This window comes from Trichechus manatus, unplaced genomic scaffold (assembly GCF_000243295.1).
Source record: "Trichechus manatus latirostris isolate Lorelei unplaced genomic scaffold, TriManLat1.0 scaffold00021, whole genome shotgun sequence".
Classification (NCBI taxonomy): Eukaryota; Metazoa; Chordata; class Mammalia; order Sirenia; family Trichechidae; genus Trichechus; species Trichechus manatus.
In genome coordinates, this window is record NW_004443957.1 from 18,808,810 (window position 1) to 18,834,230 (window position 25,421).

General features: G+C 44.5%; 1 protein-coding gene across 3 annotated transcripts in view; it reads left to right on the forward strand.

Annotated features, from left to right (window-relative positions):
• The window catches only part of CACNA1E (calcium voltage-gated channel subunit alpha1 E), a 366,059-nt gene that overhangs the window by 301,454 nt on the left and 39,184 nt on the right, over positions 1–25,421 (forward strand). For all 3 annotated transcript variants that reach the window (XM_004372885.1, XM_004372886.1, XM_004372884.1), the window contains 9 exons: positions 23–129; positions 11,760–11,771; positions 13,425–13,521; positions 16,508–16,668; positions 17,187–17,324; positions 18,389–18,590; positions 19,633–19,797; positions 21,082–21,192; positions 24,873–24,956. In XM_004372885.1, the coding sequence (XP_004372942.1) occupies positions 23–129; positions 11,760–11,771; positions 13,425–13,521; positions 16,508–16,668; positions 17,187–17,324; positions 18,389–18,590; positions 19,633–19,797; positions 21,082–21,192; positions 24,873–24,956 (1,077 nt within the window). The remainder of the gene's footprint in view (positions 1–22; positions 130–11,759; positions 11,772–13,424; positions 13,522–16,507; positions 16,669–17,186; positions 17,325–18,388; positions 18,591–19,632; positions 19,798–21,081; positions 21,193–24,872; positions 24,957–25,421) is intronic.

Consider the following 25,421-nt stretch of genomic DNA (forward strand, 5'->3'; position numbering starts at 1 on the left):
TGTTCACATTTTTCTCTTGCAGATGATAGACCAAGGTTTGATCCTGCAGGATGGGTCCTACTTCCGAGACCTATGGAACATCCTGGACTTTGTGGTGGTGGTTGGAGCATTGGTCGCCTTTGCTTTGGCGTAAGTGACTCTTTTCCTGTTCTGGTCTCTTCCCTTCCCTCTTCCTGGAGACTCTGGCTGATCGGAGGCCTTCTCCAGGGCCAGCCTTAGAAAGGATGCACTCAGAGTGGTGCCAAAGAATGTTACCCTGGAGACATGTTTTCTGGTTATTCTCAGAAGAGCCTTACAGCTTCAACTCATGTGCCCTAAATGGTAGGACTGGGGATGGAGGAATAGGGAGAGTCAGGGGTCTCTCTAGGAAGGTCAAAGGCCAGGATTCCCTTTTTTGGAGATGAGTAAGCATAGCAGGCATTCACCATGTGGGGCAGTACCTCCGTAGGCTCAGAGATGGTCTCACGGACAGCTGGGACACCCTTCCGTTTCTTGATTCTGTCAAACAAAAGAGCAGCTTGGAAGAAAGAAGGGTATGGAGAATAGAGTGAAACTGGGGATCACTGAATCCAAGGCATGGGAAGGTTCTCTACCCATGAGCAGAGGCACCCCAGAGCCATTTCAGGGGTGTAAGAACCATACTAATATTTTTATCTCCAAAAGAGAAGACTTCCCCAACCTGCCTTGATAACACACTTAGGAAAAGTCTTAAACTGTTCAGGCCACTAAACCATACATTTGGGGAATTTTTTTTCCAAACATGGATCTAGTTATAGCATATTTTCAACCACAGTCTGACATTTCTTGTGGAATCCAACCCAAGAAGAGGCTCTCCTAGCCCTCCAGTCTGTAGCTGGGAGCTAGGGATGCTGCCAGAGCCTTTTTCCTAGCCAGGTGTGGAGAGTGTCGGCCAATAGGATGAATGGCAGCCTTTTAGGTTTTGTCTGTACCTTGTTCCACTGCCAGAGCAGCTTCACCCTCTTCCCAGGTGGCACGGTAGAATTCCTGAACAGCCTCTCTGAGTACAAGTGGGAGTCATGTCTTCTAGCAGGGTTCTCTTTGATGGGGCAGAAGGAAAGCATTCAGGGGCTGCTGCCGTTGATGGCAGCTGAAAAGGGCAAAGAAAAAATATCTCCATAAGTTTGCCCTTTCCAGGTCCAAGTGGTCAGAAAGAGATCATCCCGCCCTACCTTCACCCCAAGCGCTGTCGCTGTTCATCCCTTGTTCATTCCAGTGGTGAAAAGGAGATGGGATGAGAGTTAAGAAGGAATGTGTCCTCAAGTGGCCCAGGGAAGAAGGTTGTCTGTTGTAGGAGAATTGAAAGGGCCCAAGCTCTGCTAAGAGTCTAAGATTTCCCAGCACCTGGAGATGGACTGTGTCCACTGCTGCCTCAGCCATGGGGGACTGTCCAAAGGAGAGTTGCATTGAGTGTGGTTTGTGGCCCTGAGCTGAGTTGGCAATTAGGACAACTCTGGTGTCCCTTATTCCCATGTGCACTTGTGTATTAATCATATAAAAATCATGTGGGATCACCTGGGCCCCTCACAACAAGAAAGCCTCCTCTTAGACACGGCTTAGATGTTGCCGAGGAGATTTCACAAAAGCATGATGGTATTTTCCCAAGACCTGGACTCTGTATGGATTCTCATAGCAAGATAAGAAGAAAAGCAACTCTGGCTCCTACCAGGGGGACAGCTCGCTCCTCTTTCTTCTTCCTGGAAAGAAGCATTAGTCTGCTTTGTTCTAAGGAGGCCTGCCTTTTTTGTTAGAGATAAATATTGCCCTTGGACTTGTAAAAGGTCAAGTTTCCATCTCATTTTATCAGCTTATTTGCATACATTATTCACCATGTTATTCTCTCTTATTTTGGTCTTGTCTCTGTTTGAAGAAATAAAAGATGAGAGAGAAGCATGCAGGAAAGAACCCACAGGTGTTTAGGAGGATCAGAGCTCATCCAGGTGAAGGACAAAGTGACAGGAAGAGTATGAGCTTTGAAGCCAGGCAAGCCCTAGTTTGCATCCCAGTCCCTCTACTTACCAGCTCTATATCTTTGAGCAAGTTAACTCTCTTAGCCTCAGTTTCTTCATCTCTAAAATGGGGACAAATAGTGTGTGAAAAGTGCTTAGCACAGGGCCTGACACTGAGTGATCAATAAAAGTTAATTCCTTTCCTTATCCTTCAATTCTCCCATCACATCATGAAGTCTGAATATAGGAGTAAATTATGTACTGATGCATATTGTATGCAAATGGTTGAAGACGAACCCAGGCTGTTTTAAACGCACACACACACACAGACTTACACACACAGACTTACACACACCCCAAACCTCCCGTGCCTGTATGCTGATAAGCAGGCAGGTGTGTTGGTTGGTGCTGGTGTGGGGAAGAGGTGCATTTTAGAGGAGGCCTCTGCAGGCCTGCCCAGTGTTCACAGTCCAGCTGTCTCTCCTCAGATACAGAGAATGACAGTGTGCTGTAGGGTTGTCATCTGTCTTGTTCTCTCTTTGTGCCCCTTGAAACGTGGTGGTGGTGGCTTTGGTGCTGGTGGCTCCACCTCGGAACCGAAGCCTCTCTGTTGGCCCTCAGACCAGGTACAGTGCGGGGGGCCCAGAGATCCCCTGGTTCTGGGGTCCATGCTTAGGTGATGGATTGAGAGTTATGATCCATCATTTGCTTTTGGTGATGTCACTTCTTGAACTTTTCCTTCATTTCCCTCCAAAACATAGATGGTACTTGCTCATCCTTCTCAACCCATTCTGTTTTTTGCTATCATCCTCCCAAGCTTGCTGTGCACATTTCCCCTCCCCTTTCACCTGCTCACGGAACAGGCTCACACTGTCCCCTCCTCTGTTTTCATCACGTTTGCTAAGGTCCAGGTAATGCTCTCTCTTGCTCATGTACCTGTGCTTCCTAACTCTACTGTCTGCCTTTCCTCAGTAAGGGCACCAGAGAATTCAGCTCTCCCATCACTTTGGCAGGGTTAGCAAGAGGCTTACCTGCCAGCAGAGCAAGGGCCTGGCCTGGGGCGGAGAGCAAAATGAAGTCACTGAGCCTGTGTCCCACCTCAGGGCTCATGGTCAGGGGATCAGGCCAAAAGGAAGCCAAATCTGGGTTTGTCTGCAGGCTTTTCAAGTCTCTCCCTCCTCGTGGATACCATTGTCATTTTCATATCCAGTATATTTGACCCCTGTGACTGTCTACCATTCGAATAACGTTACTCCTGTCCTAGATTCTTTCTCTCCTCCTTGAAATTGAACCATGCCCTACTGGGGCTTCTGGGAAGGCTATTGATCAATCAGTTTGAGCAACTGATGGTGGTTTCCATGGTAGCATCTTTATGTAGCTCACCAGAAATCAGAGATCATTTGGTATCTCCTCCATCACTGCCAGCCAAAGCCTTCTCAGAACCCAGCCCAACACCTAAGAGCCAATGCCCCTAACCAAGGGGATGCAGTGACCTCTAGCTGAATTCTCAAAGAAAGCTATCTGTTCACCGAGTCCCTCTACTGCAGAGGCCTGCACGGAGGTGATGCACCTGCCATCATATATGTTTTCTATAAGCATATATGTCATTTATGTAGGGGCTGAAGAGAAACCTCTGTTGTCTGTAGCTGAGTACATCAGGTAAAGGGATTCTTTATAATGTAAACCTGACAAATTCTGTTTGGGAACTTTATTAACTTCTGAGGGGGAAGGGGATTTACTTTATAAGCATAGATATGTCAGGGGATGAGAAAATAAATGGAAAGATACCCATTCTGTAACTTTTCCATTCTCCCTGGTCCACTTTTACATTATAAAGCATTTATAAGAACACTCAGGTCTCCCTTAAGCCCGACCTCTTAGTTGTGAGGTGGGCAGAGTTTCAGCAGAGGTTGGGTACTGCTCCCCCTCATCCTATTGCCCTCACAACACCCCGCTTTCTGGGCCATATGGAGATACAGAGTGTTTGCCAACTATAGATGTCCCAAGCTGTGCCTTTTCTTCTTTGAGGTTTCAAGAAAAGTCTGGTGAGTGACCGGGTCTGTGATACCTTTCTCTTTGATCTTTTTTCTTTCTGAAAAAGGGGGGAGAGGTTCTTCTGTTTGATCATTATTTTACAGTGAAGGACCAGAAACTGCTTTCTCCAGTTCCCTCACACCCTGTTGTCATCACTTCCACCTCCTGGCCTCCTCGGTGGGCAGGTAGAGATAGCTACAGCCTTGGCATTTCTGGGTATCTGCAGATAAGGCATATTTTCTCTTTTCAGGGTCCCCCCAGGGGTCAGCTGTCTTGTAGTGAAGTCATATGACCACTATACCAGGTTGAATTAATGAGCCTATTGGATCCTGCACAGTAAAGATGATGCTGTCTGTGTTTTCATGTTTCATGTCTGCAGTGTTTAGTGAAGGGATTGGGCAGGCAGGTGGGCAAACATAGGCCCTCAGAGTGGAAATGATGCAGGAGAGGGCTGGGACGTGTGTGTGCGGGGTGTGTGTGTGTGTGTGTGTGTGAGACATTACACTGCACCCCAACCCAGGACCCTCTCCCTGTCCATTTTCATTGCAGCATGTTACTTAGCTGGCTCAAGTCAAATAGGCAGGTGAGCTATTCTGGGTTGCATCCTAAGTGGTAAACTCACAGCTTATAATTGTTTGTGGCCCAAACAGTTCAATGGAGAAATAACAAGCAGTTGTCCTCCCACCTCCTCCCCACCTTGGGACTTTCTATGGCCGAGGCCTCAGTCAGTGTTATCCAGGCTCTCTGGAAGCTGATGCCAAAGCTTCCCATTGGTTTTTGCCATTGTAGCAGGGCACGAGGTAAGGTCAGGACTCCCTGGCATACAAGAGATCTGGATCACAGCCGTAATTGACCTTTCATTACTCAGTCCTTAGCCAGAAAGGAAAAGCATGACTCAGTCTGCCTCTCGATACCAGAAGGAACCGGAGTTCCCACATTAGCTTTTATTACATTCTTTTCCTTGAAGTCTGTCACTTTCCTGACACTTGACACCCTGCCCCACTCTCTTTAAGATGGGTAAGGTCTATTGAATGCCTTCAGAGCTAGCCGCAGTAGCAGAGCTGGTTCTAAATTCGTTCCATGAGATGCACAGGTGCAGTCTGTTTCAGATTTGAAAGGGCCCTAAGGAGCCATAGAATATGCTGCTGTGGTTCTGGTTTTGCATTTAGGGTTTTGTATTTCTGAAGGCTTGGATGCACACATGTGAGAAAGGAGTGAATAGTCAGAAGAGAAATGCTAGGGCCTGCTCATACTCAGCAGAGCATAGTAATCATAGAACAAGCATTCCACCATGCCCCTGGCTGCCCCTTGCTCCTGTTCTTCATTACTTGCCTATGTCTAAGCATTCCCCCTCAAGCTTTGCCTATGGAGCGTCTTTCTTGACAGCCCCTATTCTTCAAGAACTGAAAGGGGAGTCTCCCAAAGGAGGCTGTGACTACACATTCATCATGTAGGAAAAAAAAAAGTGGACAAAGTCCTGCTTCATGCAAAGAAGACCCATTTACCACCGAGACAGGTCATCTAGTTCCACTGCTCTGTGGAAGAGAATGAAGGATTAGAATTAAATTTAGCCGTCAGGTAGCCCATTAACTGTGGATTTAGGACACCAGCTGAGAAGGAATTGGAAATTTCCAGCAGCGAGTAGATAAAAGAATGTTGTTCCTTGAGACTCCAGCTTTGTTTGAGTCACCTCGAGAGTGACTTCATCTGACTTTGTGCCCAGGCAGGGACAGTGAAGGACATTAATGCCCATGGACTCTTGGGGTGCCCGCTGCTGTATTGTACACTAGCTGCCTTGAAAATGGGGTTTGGGAGGGAAAAAGGAGGCACAAAGTGAAAACCACAGTGGAAGAAGGGTCTGAAAGAAAGAGATGAATACTAGTCTACCTGCTCTTGGCATTAAGCATGCATTGTTGTTTTGTTTTTTCCTTCAGTGAGCACCGAAAAACGTGTTGTCTGTCATACGTGACACTGGTGCTGTGGAGTAATTCTCTGTAGAATGTGCACTTGAAACCCTTTATCTGATGGAGGCAAGGGGTGTGAATGTCCAAGATTTCTCTTTATCAACAGCACAAATTTGGGAGGTGGTCGGAAAGGGGCTCTCAGCCTGTAACCACAGAACCTGGCAATATAAAATCATCAAATTAGGGAACACAGACTCATCCACATTGTAACTACCAATTGGGCTAACCAAACTCAGATACAAAAAGTGCCTTGTATGGGAAATAAGCCTTCAAAGCCAACGAAAGAGCCTGGTCCTCCATGCCTAGTAGAAACTCATCACAGATGGGTTTGAAATTATAAGTTGGCTTAACTCAAGGTTAGAAGACCTCATGATGGGAATCAGGAAGTATCACCGCAGATCATGTGAGGTGCCAGCCATCTGCTTAATCAACAGTCAGAGGGAGACAGCCAGCATTACAAATTAGTCTCCAAAGGGGGAGTATACTGGCTGGACTTCAGCCAGTATCAAGGCATTCTTAGAAAGATGAGCATAGGAGAGGTCTTTGGGTATCTTTAGAATGTGAAGATTAAGAAGGAAGACTGTTATCAGACCAAGTAACAAACTGCTAGGAGTCAGTTGATGCTTTTCTGTCTTCTGCTGTTCTCCGTATTGGGACAAAAATACCTTCCAGTTGGGCTATAGTACTGTGTATTACAAAGGAGAAAGTTTGCAAAGGCTTTGATGAGTGTATGGCACACTTACTGAGGTCCATGTGCAAGAAGGAAAGGATGATGCACCAACCACTTACCATTTAGCTAGGGCTCCTGTCACAGAGTAAAGAAAGAAGGCAGTGTAACAAAGGATTTAAGGCCCATGGATGACCCCAAGAAATGCTGAGGCAAAATTAATCAGGAAGAGAAACAATCCCCAAATGGCAGCATCTAAGCAGAGACAAGATAAAAGTGCTGAATTTAGATTCTTCACCCAAGCAGATGACCTTACCTACAGCTCCTAGAGAGTTGTCATTCCAGAGACAAGCACTGCCAATGCAAAGGGGAAAATGTCCTCCTAATTTCCACGGGTCTTTAGAATGTGTAAAGTGTTTTCACGTGCTTTATTTCATTTATCACTTCAGTCTTGTTTTAAACTTGAGAAATGGATTGCCTGGGGTTTTGTGACTAGCCCAAACTCAGTTGACTAGTAAATAACAAAGCCAGTTCTTGAACAACCTGGGTGTTCTAATTGCAAGTTCAGTGCTTTTGCCATTACATTAAGCCCCCTTCTACTTCTGATGTTCTCTTAAGTGCTAAGCTATTAATGCCTGTGAAAGAATGGTAGCTTGATACCAAGGATCTCTCCTCAGCCTACAGACCTTCTGTCTCTGCCTGGAGACAGACAAGACCCATGGGCCAGATGGAGAAGGGCACCCCTGACCTTCTCCATCATGATTTCCATCTGTGACATTTTCTTCCCATGAACGCTCACAGGCTGTACTGATTAAGGGGACTAGGTTAGATAGCTCAGTATTTGAACTCGGAAGCTGCCGGTTTCTTTTGCTGTTTCCTTCTCTGATTAAAACCCTCCAGCGGTTCGCATTTGAAAAGGCATTGTAATAGAGTAAATAAGAGCATAGGTTTCAGAGTCAGGCAAACTTAGGTTTGAATCCAAGCAATATTATTTGCTGCCTTAACTGCTCCAAACCTCTGCTTCCTCGTCTTTAAGTAGTAATTAAAAATAACTATATTTTAGTCTTCTGAGAATTAAATTAGGTAAAATATATTTAGTGCCAAATATAGCACCAGGAAGTTCCCTGGGTGGTCAATTTGCACTCAACTACTAACGTAAAGGTTGGTGGTTTGAACCCACCCAGCAGCACCACAGAAGAAAGCCCTGATAATCTGCTTTCATAAAGATTATAGCCCAGAAAACCTATGGAGGAGTTCTACTCTATAACACACAGAGTCACCATGAATCAGAATCAACCTGAGGGCAGTGGGTTGGTTTGTTTGCTTTAATAGCACCAGGCACTTAGTAGGTGCATAATAAATGGTAGTTATTGTTACCTACCAAAATCATGGTGCCGAAGTTTTAGGGAGGCATTCAAGGCTTCTTATGGTGTGTTCCCTCCTAACTACCTTAACCTCCAGCAAGCCTGGGCCATTGGCCATTCCCCTAATGCAAGAGATTTCTTCAGTTCCCAGTGCTGTTCCCTCCTGGGCTCATGGGGAAGGGCACAAGGCCACACCTCGAAAGGATGAAGGGCTCTTCAGAACCTGCTGTCTCTGCCCTGCCCCATGGAAAGAGAGTCAATTCATAGCAGAAATCAACTTGGGAGCATGTCCGTTGAGTAAAGGGGGACCTGGGAGCTGAAGAGCAAGATTAGTGTACACGTGAAACATCTGGAGGGCAACTTGACAATCGAGCTGGAAAATTCTCATCTTTTACTGATGATACACGAGAGAAATGTAACACTTTTTCTGGAGAGCAGCCAAGAACTTAGCAAATAAGTAGAAAATAAATGGGAAAGAGGTGGCCCAATTGGGTCCCAATTAAAGTGGACCAGTGTACACTTAGTATGTGGAATTATCCACATAACATTAGAGTCCATTTTTAAACTTGATAGTTTCACTAATTAGCTAGGTAATGAAACCAAAAATCTGAATTTATAGATATTAAGGAAGTTCTGATTATACATTTAGTAACAAAGACTAGCAAAGTGTCTAATGATTATATTTAAATGATTTGTAAAAAAAAAAGCACCTGAATTATTTCCAAAATAGTGTGCCTCAATTAAAATGCTTAAAGAGTTTGTCTTCTTAGTTTGATAAAACATCTCCCTGGCAAACTTGTTGACTTTGACAATGGCTTAAACAGCCCTTGTACCCATGGATGTGGGAGAGGTGCTTTGGCCTAGCCCATGTATAAATTATGATATATTTTAATTAACGGGGACTAAATTTTTAAGATATTCCCTGACTCTGTGACTTTGTTATCAGTGCTTCTTTCATTTTAAATGGCAGTTTTCAAATCAGTGCTGAACCTATGTTAACATCACCAAGCATGCAAGCGTGTTTCCCTGCAACCACTCAAAACCGTAGGTGTTCAGTGGCTTCTCTGCAGTAAGAGGCCTGTCTGAAAGCTGTGCAGAGCCATGACTAGTCTTTATTTCACTTTTGGCCTGTGCCTGCTTGCTCTCTACGGCTCAGATCTGTGGGAGTTAGAATAGGACAAATGGTCACCCACCCCACCCGAGTACTTTGACATTCACAATCAGCTGTTAAGACCAGAGTGTAATCCTCAAGGAACCCCATTTTCCAAAACAAGTAAAAACATGCACACACACACACACACACACACACACACACGCACACACACACGCGCACACACACACACAGAATGACCAAAAATCCCTTTGTTCTATAGCATGATATTTTACTATGATTTGGGGAGAAAATTAATTCTAGAGAGCAAATTCTGTCCTATTTCCAATTGTGTGGGAGGGGCAAGAACTACTGGATCTTCCTTGGTAGATTGGTGTCTGTGAGCATGATTTCTGAGAATTCATTCAGCTGCTGCTGGGATATTAAGGTGTCTGGATTAAGGACCTGGGCTGTGCAGGTTAAAGCCTGAAGTGTGTGATCCTAGACCACCTTCCCTTCCATACATGAGTCTCCCAGCCTGTCCCTTTGTTTTAAGGATATGGAAGATGTTCCCTTGGTTTTTCCTCAAGAGGAGTATAGCCTGGGGAAACAAGGGCTACCTATGTAGTTGTCTTGGTAACATTTTCAATCACGATTCGATTTTTCCTGGGGTAGTTTTCATAGCTTACAACTATACTTGTTTGTTTGCTTACTTAAATCCTGTCTTCTCCACTAGATTAGGTAAATTCCAAGAGGTTAGGGACCTCATTTGTTTTTTTCACTACCGTGTATCCAGCACCTAGTCCAGTGCCTGGTGCTATTAAAACAAACAAACAAACCCTTTGCCCTCAGGTTGATTCCCACTCATGGCAACCCCATGTATGCAGAGTAGAACTGTTATATAGGGTTTTCAAGACTGTGATCTTTTGAAAGCAGATCACCAGGCCTGTCTTTCGAGGCACCTCTGGGTGGGTCCAACCTGCCAACCTTTCAGCTAGTAGTCTAGTGCTTAACCATTTGTACCACATAGCATGTATCAGGTAGGCACCTGACATATAGTAAGGACTCCATAAATGCTTGTTATATGAATGAGTGAAGGTATGTTGGACTGATCTACCATATGCCCAATATTGTGTGGGAGAAGACACTGTTCTGACTTGGGGAAGATATTATCTCTGCCCTCTGAATACTTGGAGGTTATCACATTAGGATTTAAGGTTTATAAGGCCTTGAGTTTAGTTCCCAAATCACCATTTATTTGACATTTACGGTGCAAGTTAATATAATTTTGAATATGGGATCATTTACTGAGTAAAATGGTCATTAGAAGTCTTCGTGACACATGGTGGTATATTAATAAATTTAAGAAAAGAAAGAGAAAAAAAGTAACCTTCATAGAAACCAGCACTTTTACCTCAGAGGACCTCTCTCTCATTCGCAAGGCCTCTCTTCCTACCCCTAGTAACCAAGAACCAAAACCTGGACTTCAGGCGTTTCTTCACAGAGCAGCCCCAGGACAGGAATCATGAGATTTAGGTTCACCACTGGCACTGCACTCACTCACCCAGTGATCTTAATCAAGGCACTTCTTCCTGGGACCTCAGTTTCCTCTGCAGTTAAGTGGATTTCGAGGGTCTTTTCCAGCTCAAAAATTCTGCGAACTGTTGACAGAGGCTTGATCCAAAACCTGCTGGTGCAGAGGCTTAGTGATTAAGAGCAAGTGCTCCTAGCATCATACAGACTCGGGTTCAAGTCCCAGTTTCTCCAGTTGTACTAACCCTTACACTCCCTTAACCTCTCTAACCTCATCTGTGAAATACCAGTGTCAAAGAGGAATTAGGAGGTTTAAATAAAGAATTGCACTGAAAGTACTTAGCATAGAGTCTAGCCCAGAGCAAATATTCAAAAAAGTTGGCTCTCGTTATTTCTGTCTCAGAAATATTTATGTTCCAACTCCTTTTTCAGGTTATTAAGCCTCACCAATAGAGCTAGGATGGTTTTTCTTCCAATTGCACAGTAAATAGCTCAAAATGGGCAGCTGGTTATTTATTTTATCAAATGGCATCCTTTTGTGTAACATCAGGACCTGCGTAGACAAATGCCTCCCCCCTACCCTTTATTTAGAGGTGGTCTTATAGTATTGCTTATCTGCACTGTTGAAAGATGTCAGAGTAGCCCTCTCAGAATGACTGTGTGTGCTTCTTTAAGCAAAACCCTTTACATGCATAAATACTCCACTGTGACTTGAGATGCCTTTCCCAAGAGATACAGTTTCTGGTCCAGAACTGTCTTACTTCCTCTAATCTGGTTTCTAATAAATTCACTGGAAACAGAGAGAGTTGCCTAAACACTACTAAGTAAATGAGAGTGAAAGACTAGGTTTAGAAAACTTCAGTTAAACTGTTGAAATAAATTTCAGTACCTGGAATAACATCCCATTAGATACAGTTTCACCAGTGCTTGCAAAGGCCTTTGCCCTTGCAGGTCGGAGAGGTAGGTTTGGAGCAAATGGTACGTGGACTCCATAAGTGCCAAGGCTGTGAGCAGGGTCCCCTGGGCCTGTGCTTCTCTGACTTCCTGTCACTGTAGGGTCTGTCTTCTCCCTGAAATTTTCTGACTGTCTTCCTTCTCTCCACCTTTTTCTTGACTGCTTTCTGATTGGATCCTCCGTAGGAACGCTTTGGGGTAAATATCTTCTTCAATTTTGTTTAAGGTAAAAAAGATGGCGGGGAGTGGGTTGGAGGAGGAAGGCAGCATGGTAGGGAGGGGAGGAGCTGGCTCCTTGAGAAAAGAATGGTGAATTGATAAGAGTGGTGAGTTTTCATTGATATCCAAGAGATCAAAAATTAAGAGTCGCCAGGTCTTCTTGGGAAAGTGATCGTTCTTAATTGGTTTGGATATCTATTTGGCTTATTTGTTGCCTCTTCTAGATAGGTAGATAGATGAGCCTAATAAAGTAAAAGTTTATAAAATATACCAAAGCCCTTGGATACAAAAGACCATATAAATGCAATATTTTTTGATTGGCTATATTCAAATCTAGGGTTGAATAAAAGTGACTTGTGGCCTATAGCCATTCAGAGAATCTTAAAATCAACATTCTGGGCAAAGTCAACGTTCCTTGGATTACATTAAATGTCTTCCTAAAATTCTGTGAAGGACTAGAAGGACTTTTATCTCCCTGACTAGGGGATGGGTGTGGCAGGAAGGGTGGAGTGAAAAGCAGATGAAAGACCTTGTAGTTCCTACCTGATCTTCTGGATCCCACTTCCTTGGATTATTGGTGTAAGGGTGATAGGGGCCACCATGGGGAAAGAACCAGAGCCTGAGCTCACAATTTAGTCTCATTTTCCACCATCTGTGTGTTTTACAAATTGCAATTGTTTGAATTGAATGCGAAGATCTTGGGATGAGCAGGGTGGAAAGAAACATGCAGGTTGGTTTATTCATTTCATTCCTAAAAATTAGAAGAGAAAGGCATTTCCTCTATTAGGAGCAAACATTTCCAAGAGGCTGAATAGGGAGGGAGATTAGGTGTAGGGCAGGACTGCAGTTGGGCCTGTCCAGTTGTGTGGCTCTTGGCAGCCTGTGCTAAGTGCAGAGCTTGTCTGAAATGGGAAGGGACTCTGTGGGAAGGCTCAGCCACACAGAGAAAATTGGGGTGTGAGCCAAGGCTCTGGTGAGAAGCCTGCATGATGTGCTATCTCTGGTACAGGCAGCCCAGCCTGGCGAGGGTGTCATGTCCCCCACAGCCCTTCTTTACCTTGCTGCCCACTGCACTGATGGCCTGTGTAGAGGTGGCAAACCTAGAGCCAAAGAAAGTGCTAGGTCAAGTCCCCAGTGAGACTCGCTCTCAACAGGCGGTCCTTACTCCATTCAAGGAAATATCATTTGAGAGCCTCCCACTGGAAAAGCACTGGACTAGGCACAGTGGGGATCTAAAGTTCCCCATTCTGTCTGATCTTCCGTATTCATTTTCCCAGTGCGGTGATGAGCAGCGTTGGAGTGGCTGTTAGGAAGAGAAGTGTTTATTAATATATGTGCATGTGTGCCTGTATGTGCATGAACGAACATGTGTGTGCCTCCATGATCCTCTGTGTGTATGTGCATGTGTGCAGTGGGTGGGAGTGGTGCATACACACCAGGGAGTGATTTTAGAATTTCCTTGCTGTCTTTTTTGTGGAGTCTCCCTGAAGAAGGAGTCTATGCTGACCCAATTTACAGTCTCCAGCCTACATCTCTCCCCGTTTACCCCATTGTTATTAATACAGTAGTAGGAGTGTCACTTTTATTTGTCCCCCAAGTTCTTATGTTCCTCTGGGGGCCTCTCACCTGCAGAACAAACAAGGGGCGGGACATCAAGACCATCAAGTCTCTGCGAGTGCTCCGAGTTCTGAGGCCACTGAAAACCATCAAGCGCCTACCCAAGCTCAAGGTAATGTTTTCAGAGTTTCTTCCAATCAAATCCCCTTCTCCACCTACTCTCCTTACCCATGGCTGGCCTGCTTTTGGAGAATTAGGACTAGGCATATTCCTTTTTCTCACATCTCACATGGGAATAGAGGTTCTTTTCATCTTCTTGAGCTAAGGGTCTTAGTTTCAAAGGAGAACAACCAACAGCCCAAGAAATCTACAACGGGGCCTTTGCCTCTTGAGTCTACACCCAGGTGGCATTTTACATGCTCTGGTTATGACATGCCTTCCAGGAAGAACCCTGGTAGCTTTGTCCTGGAACCTCCTATGTCATTAAGGTGAACCCAGAATACCAAAATTGAAACAACAGGAACCTTCTGCATGCGTTAAGTCTGCACACTAGGTCAGCCAGGTAACCTGCCCAAGAACACAGTCCATTTTGGTCAGAAGCACAGAAGAAATGGGAAAGGAAGCTAACATGAATTAAGTGTCTCCTATTGCCTCGATCTGAGCTTTAATAGGTGTCTTACAAGAGTCTTCTCACTCCCTGTCCAGTGTTCTCCCTGCTCAACCCCAAATGGGCTTCCCCTCTATGAGCCTTCCTGCCTCTCAGGGGCAGTGTGCTTTACTACTGGAGTCGTGTTTGCTAGCAGGTTGAACCCACCCCCCCCCACCCCACCCCCACACAGACACTGGCACTGCATATTGCTGTTAATGAAAGTTGGGACTTCATAGGAGAGAAGTTCTTCCGTCTTGAATTCCTGTGAATGGAAGCCAGCCACTGCCAGGGAGAGGGCCAGGATGCTCAGTTCACAGCTCTGCAGTCCTCCTGCTGCCCAGGCCATGCGGCAAGCCAAGCAAGCCTCAGTACCAGGCCTAGGTCCCATCTTCAGGTGCTACACCAGGATCCTTCCCAGGAAGCAGACTTAATTACCTGCCTGCAGTCGCACAGAACAGTGCTTTCCAAAGTGGGGGGTCACAGACACCTACATCAAGATTACTTAGGATGCTCCTTAAAATGCAGATTCCTTGGCCTACCCCAGACCAACAAAGCCAGGCTCTCTGAGGAAGAGTCTTGGAATGAATCTTTTACACAGTTTCCCTAAGTGATTCTGAGTATATTCCATTTGTGAACTCCTGTTGATATGAAAAGAACCCACTTGAGTGCCAGGCCCAGCCCTGGGACTTAGGAGCTATGTGACACAGAACAAATAACTTATTCTTTAACCTTCTTTGAGCTGGAAAATAGAGATGCTTTGTAACCCACACATTTGTGGTGTGGACAGCATGAGCTGATAATGTAAGTGGTCTCTCTAAGAAAACCCTACAATTTTTCTGGTATGCCTGGGCCTGATCTCCCAGACTGCCACAGACTATAAGGCTGGTGAGGGACGGGACGGTGGGGTATTCATTACCCGGACTCTCCCCTTGCTTCCCATTTCCCATTGGGTTCTCATTACCTCTGGTATCCCCCACCCCACGCTGGCATCTGGGCACTACTTCCCCTTCAGCCCTCGGGCTCTGCAGAGAAGGGGCTGAACAAACAAGGTTCATTAAAGGCTAGGTACCATAGGAAACTCACTTCCCTGAACTAGCTGAGACATGGCTTCCTCTCAGAGTCCACAGCCCTGGCCCACCAGCTGGACTCCTGCGGAGAAACATTCCATGTCCTCTATGACTGCCTTCTTCCACGACTGCTCTGCCTATCCCTCCTGGAGAAGGCTCCTTGCCACAGCCCCAGGCAATCTTCTACACACTGTCCATCATGACCATCCCCACCTGATACTCATTCCTACCTTCCTCGCCCCTCCAGCAGAATGTAGGCAAGATTCCTGGGGACAGAGGCATTGCCGTTTGCTGTAGCCCAAGCTCCAGGAGTATGGTCTCCTCTGAGCTAAGCGGTGGTGTACAGACACCTTGATGAGATTAGTTAGCAGGCTGGAAAAGGCGACCCCAACCTTAGTTAATTCCATTAAATTAGAAAGTGCTGGTTCCTCTCTCTGCAGCTCAATAACCTGAGGGAAACATAGGTGGCTCTGATGATTCCACAAGGCTGCGTGTCACTCACATTCCCCACAGTGTTGAACTAATTAAGCCGGTAATGCTTCACTCAGCACTGCAAAGAAGCAGCTAAACAAATGCAGCACCACCGTGGGGCTGGGTGCTCCTGTGAGCTAAAAACCTAGAAAATAACCTAAAAATGTGCTTGAAATGTGTTAAATTCCCTTGTAACTCCTCATAGCCTAAGGCCTAGAATGGAGGTCTCTGAAGATCCAGTGCGTGTTAACTGATGTCTAAGTTCCTGACTCTGTCCACCCAGTCTTCCGTCTCTAAGAGGAGGAGATCAGTCCCTGTCCACATCTTCATCCCAAATAGCAGCCATTTTTAAGCTAGAGAACCTTTACCTGAAGTACTTAGCAACTGAAGCACATGTATGAACTTATTACAAAATACTATTAAAATGAATGACGATAATAGTTCATTATCACTCCCTGATCCATTTAGAAAGCTAAAGAAAAAAAAAATACATATTCAGTATACCAGTCAAATCTAAGAATGTCATCCAATACATGTAAAGTCAGGGGCAAGCTATTTAATTTCTCTGAGCCTCCTTCCTTTTCCTCACTTGTAAAAGGAAAGAAATGGGCTAAATGATCTCAAAGATCCCTATCTTCTTCAAGCTTCTGTGTTTCACATTAAGTGGAGTGCCCTCCTCAGGATCCCACAAGGGACCTCCTCAGGTGCCTGATGCAGTCTGGTCTTTACTGCTTTGGTTTTATTTTCAGATTCAGAGCCACGTGTTTTCCTCCCCAGGTGGTGGGTTCTCATAGTCACATCCAGGTGGGACACCAGCTCTTAATCCCATGAGCATCACTTCTTAGGAGGATGGTATCTTCTGAGGCACCTTCTCAGTGGGGCTGGGTGGTGGGGTGTGGCCCCGCCTCAGCTCCAGGAAGATGCATAGGCCCATCTTGGAACTCACACGTAGGCTCTGCTTCTGTCCACAGGCTGTCTTTGATTGTGTAGTGACCTCGTTGAAGAATGTTTTCAACATACTCATTGTCTACAAGCTCTTCATGTTCATCTTTGCTGTCATCGCAGTTCAGCTCTTCAAAGGAAAGTTCTTTTATTGCACAGACAGTTCCAAGGACACAGAGAAGGAGTGCATGTAAGTGCCACCAGCACTCACTTTTCATTCAAGCATGTCCTGGTGAGGCCCACTCCGCCTTCCATACGCCTGCTCTTTTATCCCTTTGTCTTACGTACCTCCATTCCTCTTTTAGGTAAAAGAGAAAATAGGAAATCTGTAAACTTTTATTGAGCCCCTCTCTTGTGTCAGACTTAGTACAAGCCATTTTGCATTTAGTTTATCATTTTAAATCTTTATTACTACCTTATGAGATTGGTTTTATTTGCATATTACACATATGGAAACTGAGGCTCAGAAAGTTTGAGTAAGTGACTCAAAGTTACACAGCTGACTAGTTAAAGGGTTAGGATTTAATCACGTGTCTGTTGGATGCCAAATCCCATTTTTATTCCATGATGCACTGCCTTTAATAAAACTCCTTCCTAGCATTTGTATGTTGGTCATCATTACCCTGCAGAATTGAAATCCACAGAATTCCCTTTCTCTTCCGTGAGCTATAGTGAAGAGGCCCTATTTTATTTCTACTCTGCTTTTAGAGGCAACTACGTAGATCATGAGAAAAACAAGATGGAGGTGAAGGGCCGGGAATGGAAACGCCATGAATTCCACTACGACAACATTATCTGGGCCCTGCTGACCCTCTTCACCGTCTCCACAGGGGAAGGATGGCCTCAGTGAGTAATGGGTTTAGGTTGGCATGTTTGTCGTGAGATTGGGGATGGGACCACATGGTTGCCTTGAGAAGCTGATTCAAACTGAACAAGGCTAGCCCTTTATTATTGTGCCAGGAAAAGTTTAAGTGGTTATGAGTGGGTGAGATAGGCAGAAGAGGAGTGGAAATCCTTAAGGCAAAAATCAAGAGGGAGAAGACAAAGTCGGGGAAATGTTTGAAACTCTTAATGTTCTAGGCAGTTACTGAGGTGTTGAATACAGCCATCTGACTCCTATAGGATAAACTAGTTTTCAAAAGCTCTCTGCCCCTTAGGAGAGCAGCAGGAGGTGAGTCTCTGGGAGCTATTTTAACAGATTTATCCTCCAGGTTGGCCTGCACCTGAGAGCCTGAGGATTGAGGGTTAAAGATGAGCTGGCAGAACCCAAAGACACTTCCTGTGATCATGCCTTTTATGAATAAGACAGCAAAATGCAGTTCACTTTGCTGTCCATAGCTGAAGGCTAATCTTTCAGAGACTTGGTCATTACTAAGATACCACTTCTGGTGGCAGTATACTTGAGTTGGTGACAACATGCCAAATGGTAATCCAGAAGTCCTTTGGTATTGGGCATGGCAACCTAAACTATAAAATAATGTCACTCCATTGCTTAGGAGTTGGATCCATGATGGAACAACGGCTAGAAAGAGCAGAGGGCCTTCACCAACTTGGTTATGGACCCCCCCGAACCCAAATTAATGGGAGGATATGCAAAGTCGAGGCAGTCAGATTAAAAAAAAAAAAATACAGTAAAACCTGTGAAAGCCAGAGCCTGTGTAAGGCAGAAACCTGTCAGAGAAGGAAAATTCAAGTATTTTCCGCTAATAGAGAGTGATAGAAAAGTGGTAAGACTGCACCCTGTCAAAGGTGGAAAGTTTGCTAGACCCAGAAAAACAAGGCAATCTCATCGAGTTCCAGCTCTCACAGTTTTACAGGATTAGTAGGCATGACTTTTAGTGAAGCTTTGAGTAGGAGCAACTGTCAAGACTGCCATCCGCCATCCGTGCCTCCTCGTTCTGCCCCCACAGGGTTTTGCAGCATTCTGTAGATGTGACAGAGGAGGACCGAGGCCCAAGTCGCAGCAACCGCATGGAGATGTCCATCTTTTACGTGGTCTACTTTGTGGTCTTCCCTTTCTTCTTTGTCAATATCTTTGTGGCCCTCATCATCATCACCTTCCAGGAGCAAGGGGATAAAATGATGGAAGAGTGCAGCCTGGAAAAGAATGAGGTAACAACAGGTGGACTATGGCATAGGACAGCAAGGCCCCAGAAAGGATGCTTGGACCAGCAGTATTAGGAAGGAAGACTGAATTTTCTTGACTTTTTAAAGAAGTAGAGATAGAAAATGGAGAAAATTAATTATTCCGTTATTAAACATTTTTTAGCACCTGCTCTGTATAAGGCCCAGGTGTGAGGTGCAGAAAGCTGAAAGGTATGTGAAGTGTTTAAGGTACAGTCTCTGCTTTTTATGCAGCATATAGTCTAGAAGTTGGGGTAAAAGATACGTGCCAGGATTATAACATTAATGTGTGTCCCTCGATAGCAGGTATTTGCTTTAAGGGCAGGGGATATGCCTTACTTATCACTGCTTTTCTAGCAAAAGCATAGTTTTGGCACACTGTAGGCTATTAGTGTACCAGTAGTTTTTTTAGGCAACGGAGTAGTTTTTTTAGAACCGAACTGAACTAGAAATTGTTGTTGTTGTGTGCTGTCCAATCAATTCCGACTCATAACAACCCTATATGACAGATCAGAACTGCCCCATAGGGTTTGCTAGGCTGTAATCTTTACAGGAGTAGAGCACCAGGTCTTTTCTCCTCCAGAGCCACCAGTGGGTTCGAATCACCAACTTCTCAGGTAGCAGCCAACTGCTTGACCGTTGTACCACCAGGGCTCCTTTAGAAATTGTTAGGGACCGTAAAATAAATGCAAATAAAGTGCTGTAGATTTTTACTTCTGACTGAGGACATCAGGGAAGGCTTCCTGCCTAAACATCTCAGCCACATGCTGTGTCAAAGGAAATTATTAATAACTATTAGGCCGTTCCCCAATGTGACAAACCCTCCTCCCCAGTTCTACGCATTCATTTAAGGTAACATCTCTCCTGTAGGTTTGTCCAGATAATTCCTGTTGCCATTTTTACTTAACGCTTGTCCAAGCCCTGCCCTTTTTTTCATGCACCATCCTCTTCTTCTAACCATCAGAGAGCACACCAGTGTGTATGGTTCAGAGAAGGTGAGCTTGGACTAATAACCCTGCCTTTCCTGCAGAGGGCATGCATCGACTTTGCCATCAGTGCCAAACCTCTCACCCGCTACATGCCGCAGAACAGGCACACCTTCCAGTACCGCGTCTGGCACTTTGTAGTGTCTCCATCCTTCGAGTACACCATCATGGCCATGATTGCCCTGAACACTGTCGTGCTGATGATGAAGGTGAGAGGGTGGTAGCTGTGAGGTGTTAGGGCAGGCTGGACCTCTGTGACTGTTCCCTCACCGTGCCATTGGGTATGCCCCCAAGACACTAGGAAAACACTCCAACTTACCAATCCATTGTCTGCTTACTGAGCTCTCCACTGTGGAATCTCAATTTCATCTTATCTTGTCCAACAGCTCAGCCTCTGGGTCTGTTGGGGTACACTGGTCAAGATGCAGTGAAACAGATAGTAGCAGTCCAGTAGCTTCAAGACCACAGGTAGTAATGGGAGTTGGATTAATACAAGGGTAGTACATATCAGGACATATAGATAATGATGCAATTCGAAAGGAATATTGGAACGTTAACAGAGGTTTGGTTCCACTTAACACTGTTTAAAAAACAACAACAACAACAACAAAACGGTTGCCGTCGAGTTGGTTTCAAGTCATGGCAAGTGCACATGTGTCAGAGTAGAACTGTGCTTCATAGGGTTTACAGTGGTTAATTTTTTGGAAATAGATTGCCAGGTCTTTCTCTGCAGGTACCTTTGGGTGGGTTTGAACCAGTAACCTATCAGTTAGTAGTCAAGCACTTAACCAGTTGTGCCACCCAGGGATCCCTATATACTATAAAAACCTGTTGCTGTAGAGTCGATTCCAACTCATAGCGACCCTGTAGGATAGAGTAGAATTGCCCCATAGGGTTTCCAAGGCTATAATCCTTTATGGAAGCAGGCTGCCACATCTTTCTCCCGCGAAGCCACTGGTGGGTTCAAATCGCCGACCTTTCAGTTAGCAGCCAAGCGCTTAACCACTGCATCACCAGGGCTCCTAGACCAAAAAAACCAAACCCATTGCTGTCGAGTTGATTCCAACCCATAGTGACCCTAGAGACCCTAGAGGACAGAGAAGAACGGCCCCATAGGGTTTCCAAGGAGCAGTATCACTTAACCACTGTGCCACCAGGGCTTCCCAGGGCTCCCAGACCCTACTCAATGATAAAGTAACTGACTCTAGAAAATATTTCTACTCCTCCAACCTCCATTTCTCTAGGGAAGCTGCTGTTTTGTTAATAAATAGTCCGAGTGGGACATGGGACGATGTTTTCCTTTGTTTTGTTTTGTTTGCTACATGGGAGATGTAGTTCTTCTCTCCAGCACACAGTGTCCATCCCTCCTCCCACACCACTCAACAGTGTCCCACAAGGACAGGGATGAGGGATGGCCAGCCTCAGTGACATGTATCACCCCTCTCACCTTACGGCTTTGATTCTCTTTCTCTCCCCTTTTCTCTTCTTGGCAGTACTACTCTGCTCCCTGTACCTATGAACTGGCTCTCAAGTACCTGAATATCGCCTTCACCATGGTATTTTCCCTGGAGTGTGTCCTAAAGATCATCGCTTTTGGCTTCTTGGTATGTCGCTGAATCTTTCCCAGGATTAGACCTGTCTTCCCTGCATTTTGGGTTCATTCCCAGCCTTTGTTGGAAGGAGGGTGGTTACTGCTATTTCAGAAATGGTTCACACACCTGCCCACTTAATTGTGGGCTCATTTTGACTGCTCAACAAACTGCTATAGAGACAAGATGATGTATGAGGGTGTTAGGGGAGAGGGCAAAGGAATCCGCTTCCCCAGCTTCATACTCATCTAGGCATCAGCCCTGGTCCTCTCAAATTCTGTCAGCAATCAGGGAGTGATAGTCTGGGTTTGAGTAGAACTGCAGTTGGTGTGTAGATGAAGAGGAAAGCAAGGATGGCGCTAATAAACTTTGAATGCTTACTTACTGGTAAAATGTGTAAGGATTTTATAACTCATGGGAAAATATCTGTCCCTCTTAGCCTCATATGTGTGGTGTTGTTAGGTGCTGTCGAGTTGATTTTCTACTCGTGAGGACCCCATGTGACAGAGTAGAACTGCCCCATAGGGTTTTCCTAGACTCTAATCCTACGAGAGCAGATTGCCAGGTGTTTCTCCTGTGGAGCCCCTGGGTGAGTTCAAATGGCCAACCTTTCCGTTAGCAGCTGAGAGCTTAACTGTTGCACCACCAGGGCTCCTTAGCCTCAAACATAGCAGATAATAAATTTTGCCTGTCATCCTCTTCCCATTTGTTACATAAAGAGGTAATTTTTGCCACCAGAAATAAATGTTATTACTTAAGCTTACAAAGGCTAATGGCCTTTAATGCATGCACGTGTGTGTGTGTGTGTGTGTGTGTGTGTGTGTGTGTGTGATGGCTTTCTGGGATCAGGTTTTGGGAGGGTTAGGGATGAATTTTTTGGCATGGGCCCTCCTTTTACTTCTCCTCGACTACTAATTATAATTGTTTGGCAAATCCTTGCGTCTGCTCTCTAGAGTGTTAAGAAAACCTAACCCTTTGCTTCAGTGTCCTATAAACAAACTAATCCCCCACTCACTCCAGCATGCACAGTGCAATCAGTAGGATGCAGATAAACCCACTTGACAGCTGTTTCACACTTACTTAAAGTGTGAGCGACACTTTCCAATTATATATGTACATGGCTTTCCCTGCAAAAAGAAGAACTTTGCTGATGTTTGTCTGGTAACAGCTTTAACAGGGGCTTTGGATTACACTTGGTTAATTGTGAGTGTTGATTGTGGAGGTTACTTCCGGTCTCCTAATGGTTCTTTTAAAACTCATTCACTTGATCTTTTTCGATGGAGAGCTGAAGGGAACCCATTGCAGGTAACTCCATTGTTATTTGCTTGACTCCCTTTCGAGTGTTTAGAATCTTGAGGAAATAAAAAAGGAAAAATAAACTACCACCAACAAAGATGCCTTTATAATACAGTCTAGCCCTAAGCAGGGTAAACTGAAAGAGAGAGAGAAGCCAGCACAACAGAGGGAAAGTGTTTCTATGCATCTTGAGTACTTGCATGTGGTATTGACATTGTTGGTGATTGAGCCCCCAATTACGCTTGTAATTATGGTGAATGCTGAATACATACTTATAGGCTTAGCTAGATGATTTGGCCCCAAAGCCTGCCTCCTTCTAACCCTCACCCTCATATTTTCATTCAAGGTCTAGAGACATTTTCACACTCTAAAAGGCACTATTAGTCTGAAATAAGTCATTGATATAACACCCTAGGTTTTCAGAATGCCCTGATACATACGGTTTTATCAGATTTTTTCAATGACTCTGTGAAGATGGCATGACAGATAGCATCATTATTATTGTTATTAGTATTATTTTAAATGAGGAAATTGAAGTTCAGAAAAATTATATCATTTTTTAAAAATTCCACAATAAAAGGCAGTAGAATTGGAAAACAGAGTGGGATGAAAAAGGGAAGGGAGAAGGAAAAACAAAGGAAATGATTAACACACACTGGTTGCCTATTAAGTACCAAATACTTTATGTACTGTTCATTTCATCTTCATAACAACTCTGTTAGATAGGCATTATTATTTTATTATATGAGTGAGCTGGGGCTCAGAAAGATTGAATAATTTGCCCAAGGTTAATAAAAGACAGGGCCAGGATTCAGATCCAGGTGTATCTGACTCCAAAAACCACACTCTTTCCACCTTAATCTGTTGTTCTGTACTATATTATGCTATTCTATGCCACACTGTATTGTAAAACATCCTCACCTGAATTATAGGGCATCTGGTCCTCTAGGATCTAGACCTGTGTTCTCTCTATTACATGTGGACCCATCCAAGAATTAGGAAAATCAACTCAGGTTGAGCAATAGGGAAGAGCACCCTGAGAATTGAGGAACAGAGACTCAACTTGGCTGCACCACTGATGGACTAGGTATTCTGATGGAAAGTGAGTGTATGAGGCATGTGGCTTTGGAATCAGACAGACGTCTCTGAGCCTTGGATGTCTCATACATAAAATGAGGATAACAAGAGCTGATAGGCTGGTTGTATGTATCCAATTAGGTAATGCACGTAAGGAGTCCAGGCCTGAGTCGGTGTTGGAATATTATGTATGTTAAATGTAACTTCCCTCTCCCTCCACTCCTTTTCTCTCTCTATCACACATTTCTCCCCACTCTTCTTGCCAGTTCTACCACTTAATACTTTATGAACATAGGGTATTTATCACTACCTATCGGTAGCATCCGTGGGAGGATTAAATGAGTTGAAAGCATACCAAGGGCTTGGCCCGTGTCTAGCATATATAGTAGGGATTCAGTAATGCTAATTCTCCTCCTGTAAAGCTGTTGTAAGGCTAGGACCCCATCCAGGGCTCTGAGAGTCTCTTATGAGAGGTGCTGCCCATGTGCAAGCAGGTGACTTTTTGGAGACCTGAGTGTCCTATTTCTTTTAAGGACTATAGTCCAAGGTCTGGACTTTGGACCTGAACCTGGGAGATGGGAGCACAGCCCACTCTTTCCTCTTAAGTAGAGTGTCATCTGATTGCTAGATTTTTCAGGTCCTTTATTTCTCCTCCATTTCATTCAACCCTTTCATTTTATCACTGCTTCCTTATAATTTATTTCCTTACACCTCCTCTCAAGGTGTAACAGAGCAGAGAGAGAGGGGAAAGACAAAGTTAATTCATCCTATTGCCAATCATTTGGTTTGAAAAGACTCAATGGAGTTAGAAGGAGATTTTTTAGCACATTTGTGACCTTTAGTCACTTAAGATCTCTGTGACTTTTGTTGATGGTTGAAAGACAGAACTGTATTTTCATAGCATCACATGATGTAGTAGAGATAATATAAAAGTTACAACTGTAGAAAATGTTAGAGTGACACTGTAAGTACTTTTATTGTAGGTGACAGTGATGTTCTTTCTTTTGGACTTTATAATGTTCTTGGCCACAAATCTCTTTCTTACCTATGAACTTTTTAGTGACATGTTTAAAAACACAGTCTTCAAATAGTAGTGGAACTGCCTCCAAACAAGAAATTACCAAATTAGTAAAGGAGAAATAGCATGTCTGGTTAGAAATAGGAAACTGAAGCCAAAGTTAGAATGAACTGGTGCGTGAATTGACAAGTTTTAATTCCAAGTAACAAACAAAGTTATGTAATGAAAGATGTCTGTTCTCTTTTACTTTTACTTTTTTTTTTTTCCTTTTCCTGGTATTTGCATGGCTGGATTCACTTGGCAGAACTATTTCCGAGACACCTGGAATATCTTTGACTTCATCACCGTGATTGGCAGTATCACAGAAATTATACTGACAGACAGCAAGGTGAATGGCTCATGATTCCCTTTTCTATAAACTTGGCCCTGAAATAGCATTTGAAGAATCCTCTGCACATTCTGCCCATTTTTAACCCATCAAACCAATATGCACCCCTCTGAGTGTTGAGAGTTCACCTCCACACGGCTGACCATTAACCAGAGAATGCAAACATTGGAATGGCACTGGATTTCATGGAAGGCCTGTTTCATTTGCATGCTTCTAAAAGCAGACATCTAATGGGGTAAGTGGAATAGAAGGTGTCAAAGAGGTCTAGTGTGCACAAGGTTCTGCTGGATCCTTCGGGAGATACGAAAGAGGCACTGAGTCTTTGCTGTCCAATTCTTAGAGCTGAATTGTTTCTCTAAATTGAGGACTTAGAGAACACATCATAATTCCTTTTGAATATTGGAGGGCTGTCGTGTGCTAGAGGGATTACTACATTTTCTCTTTTTGGCATCTCAGTGCAGAGTT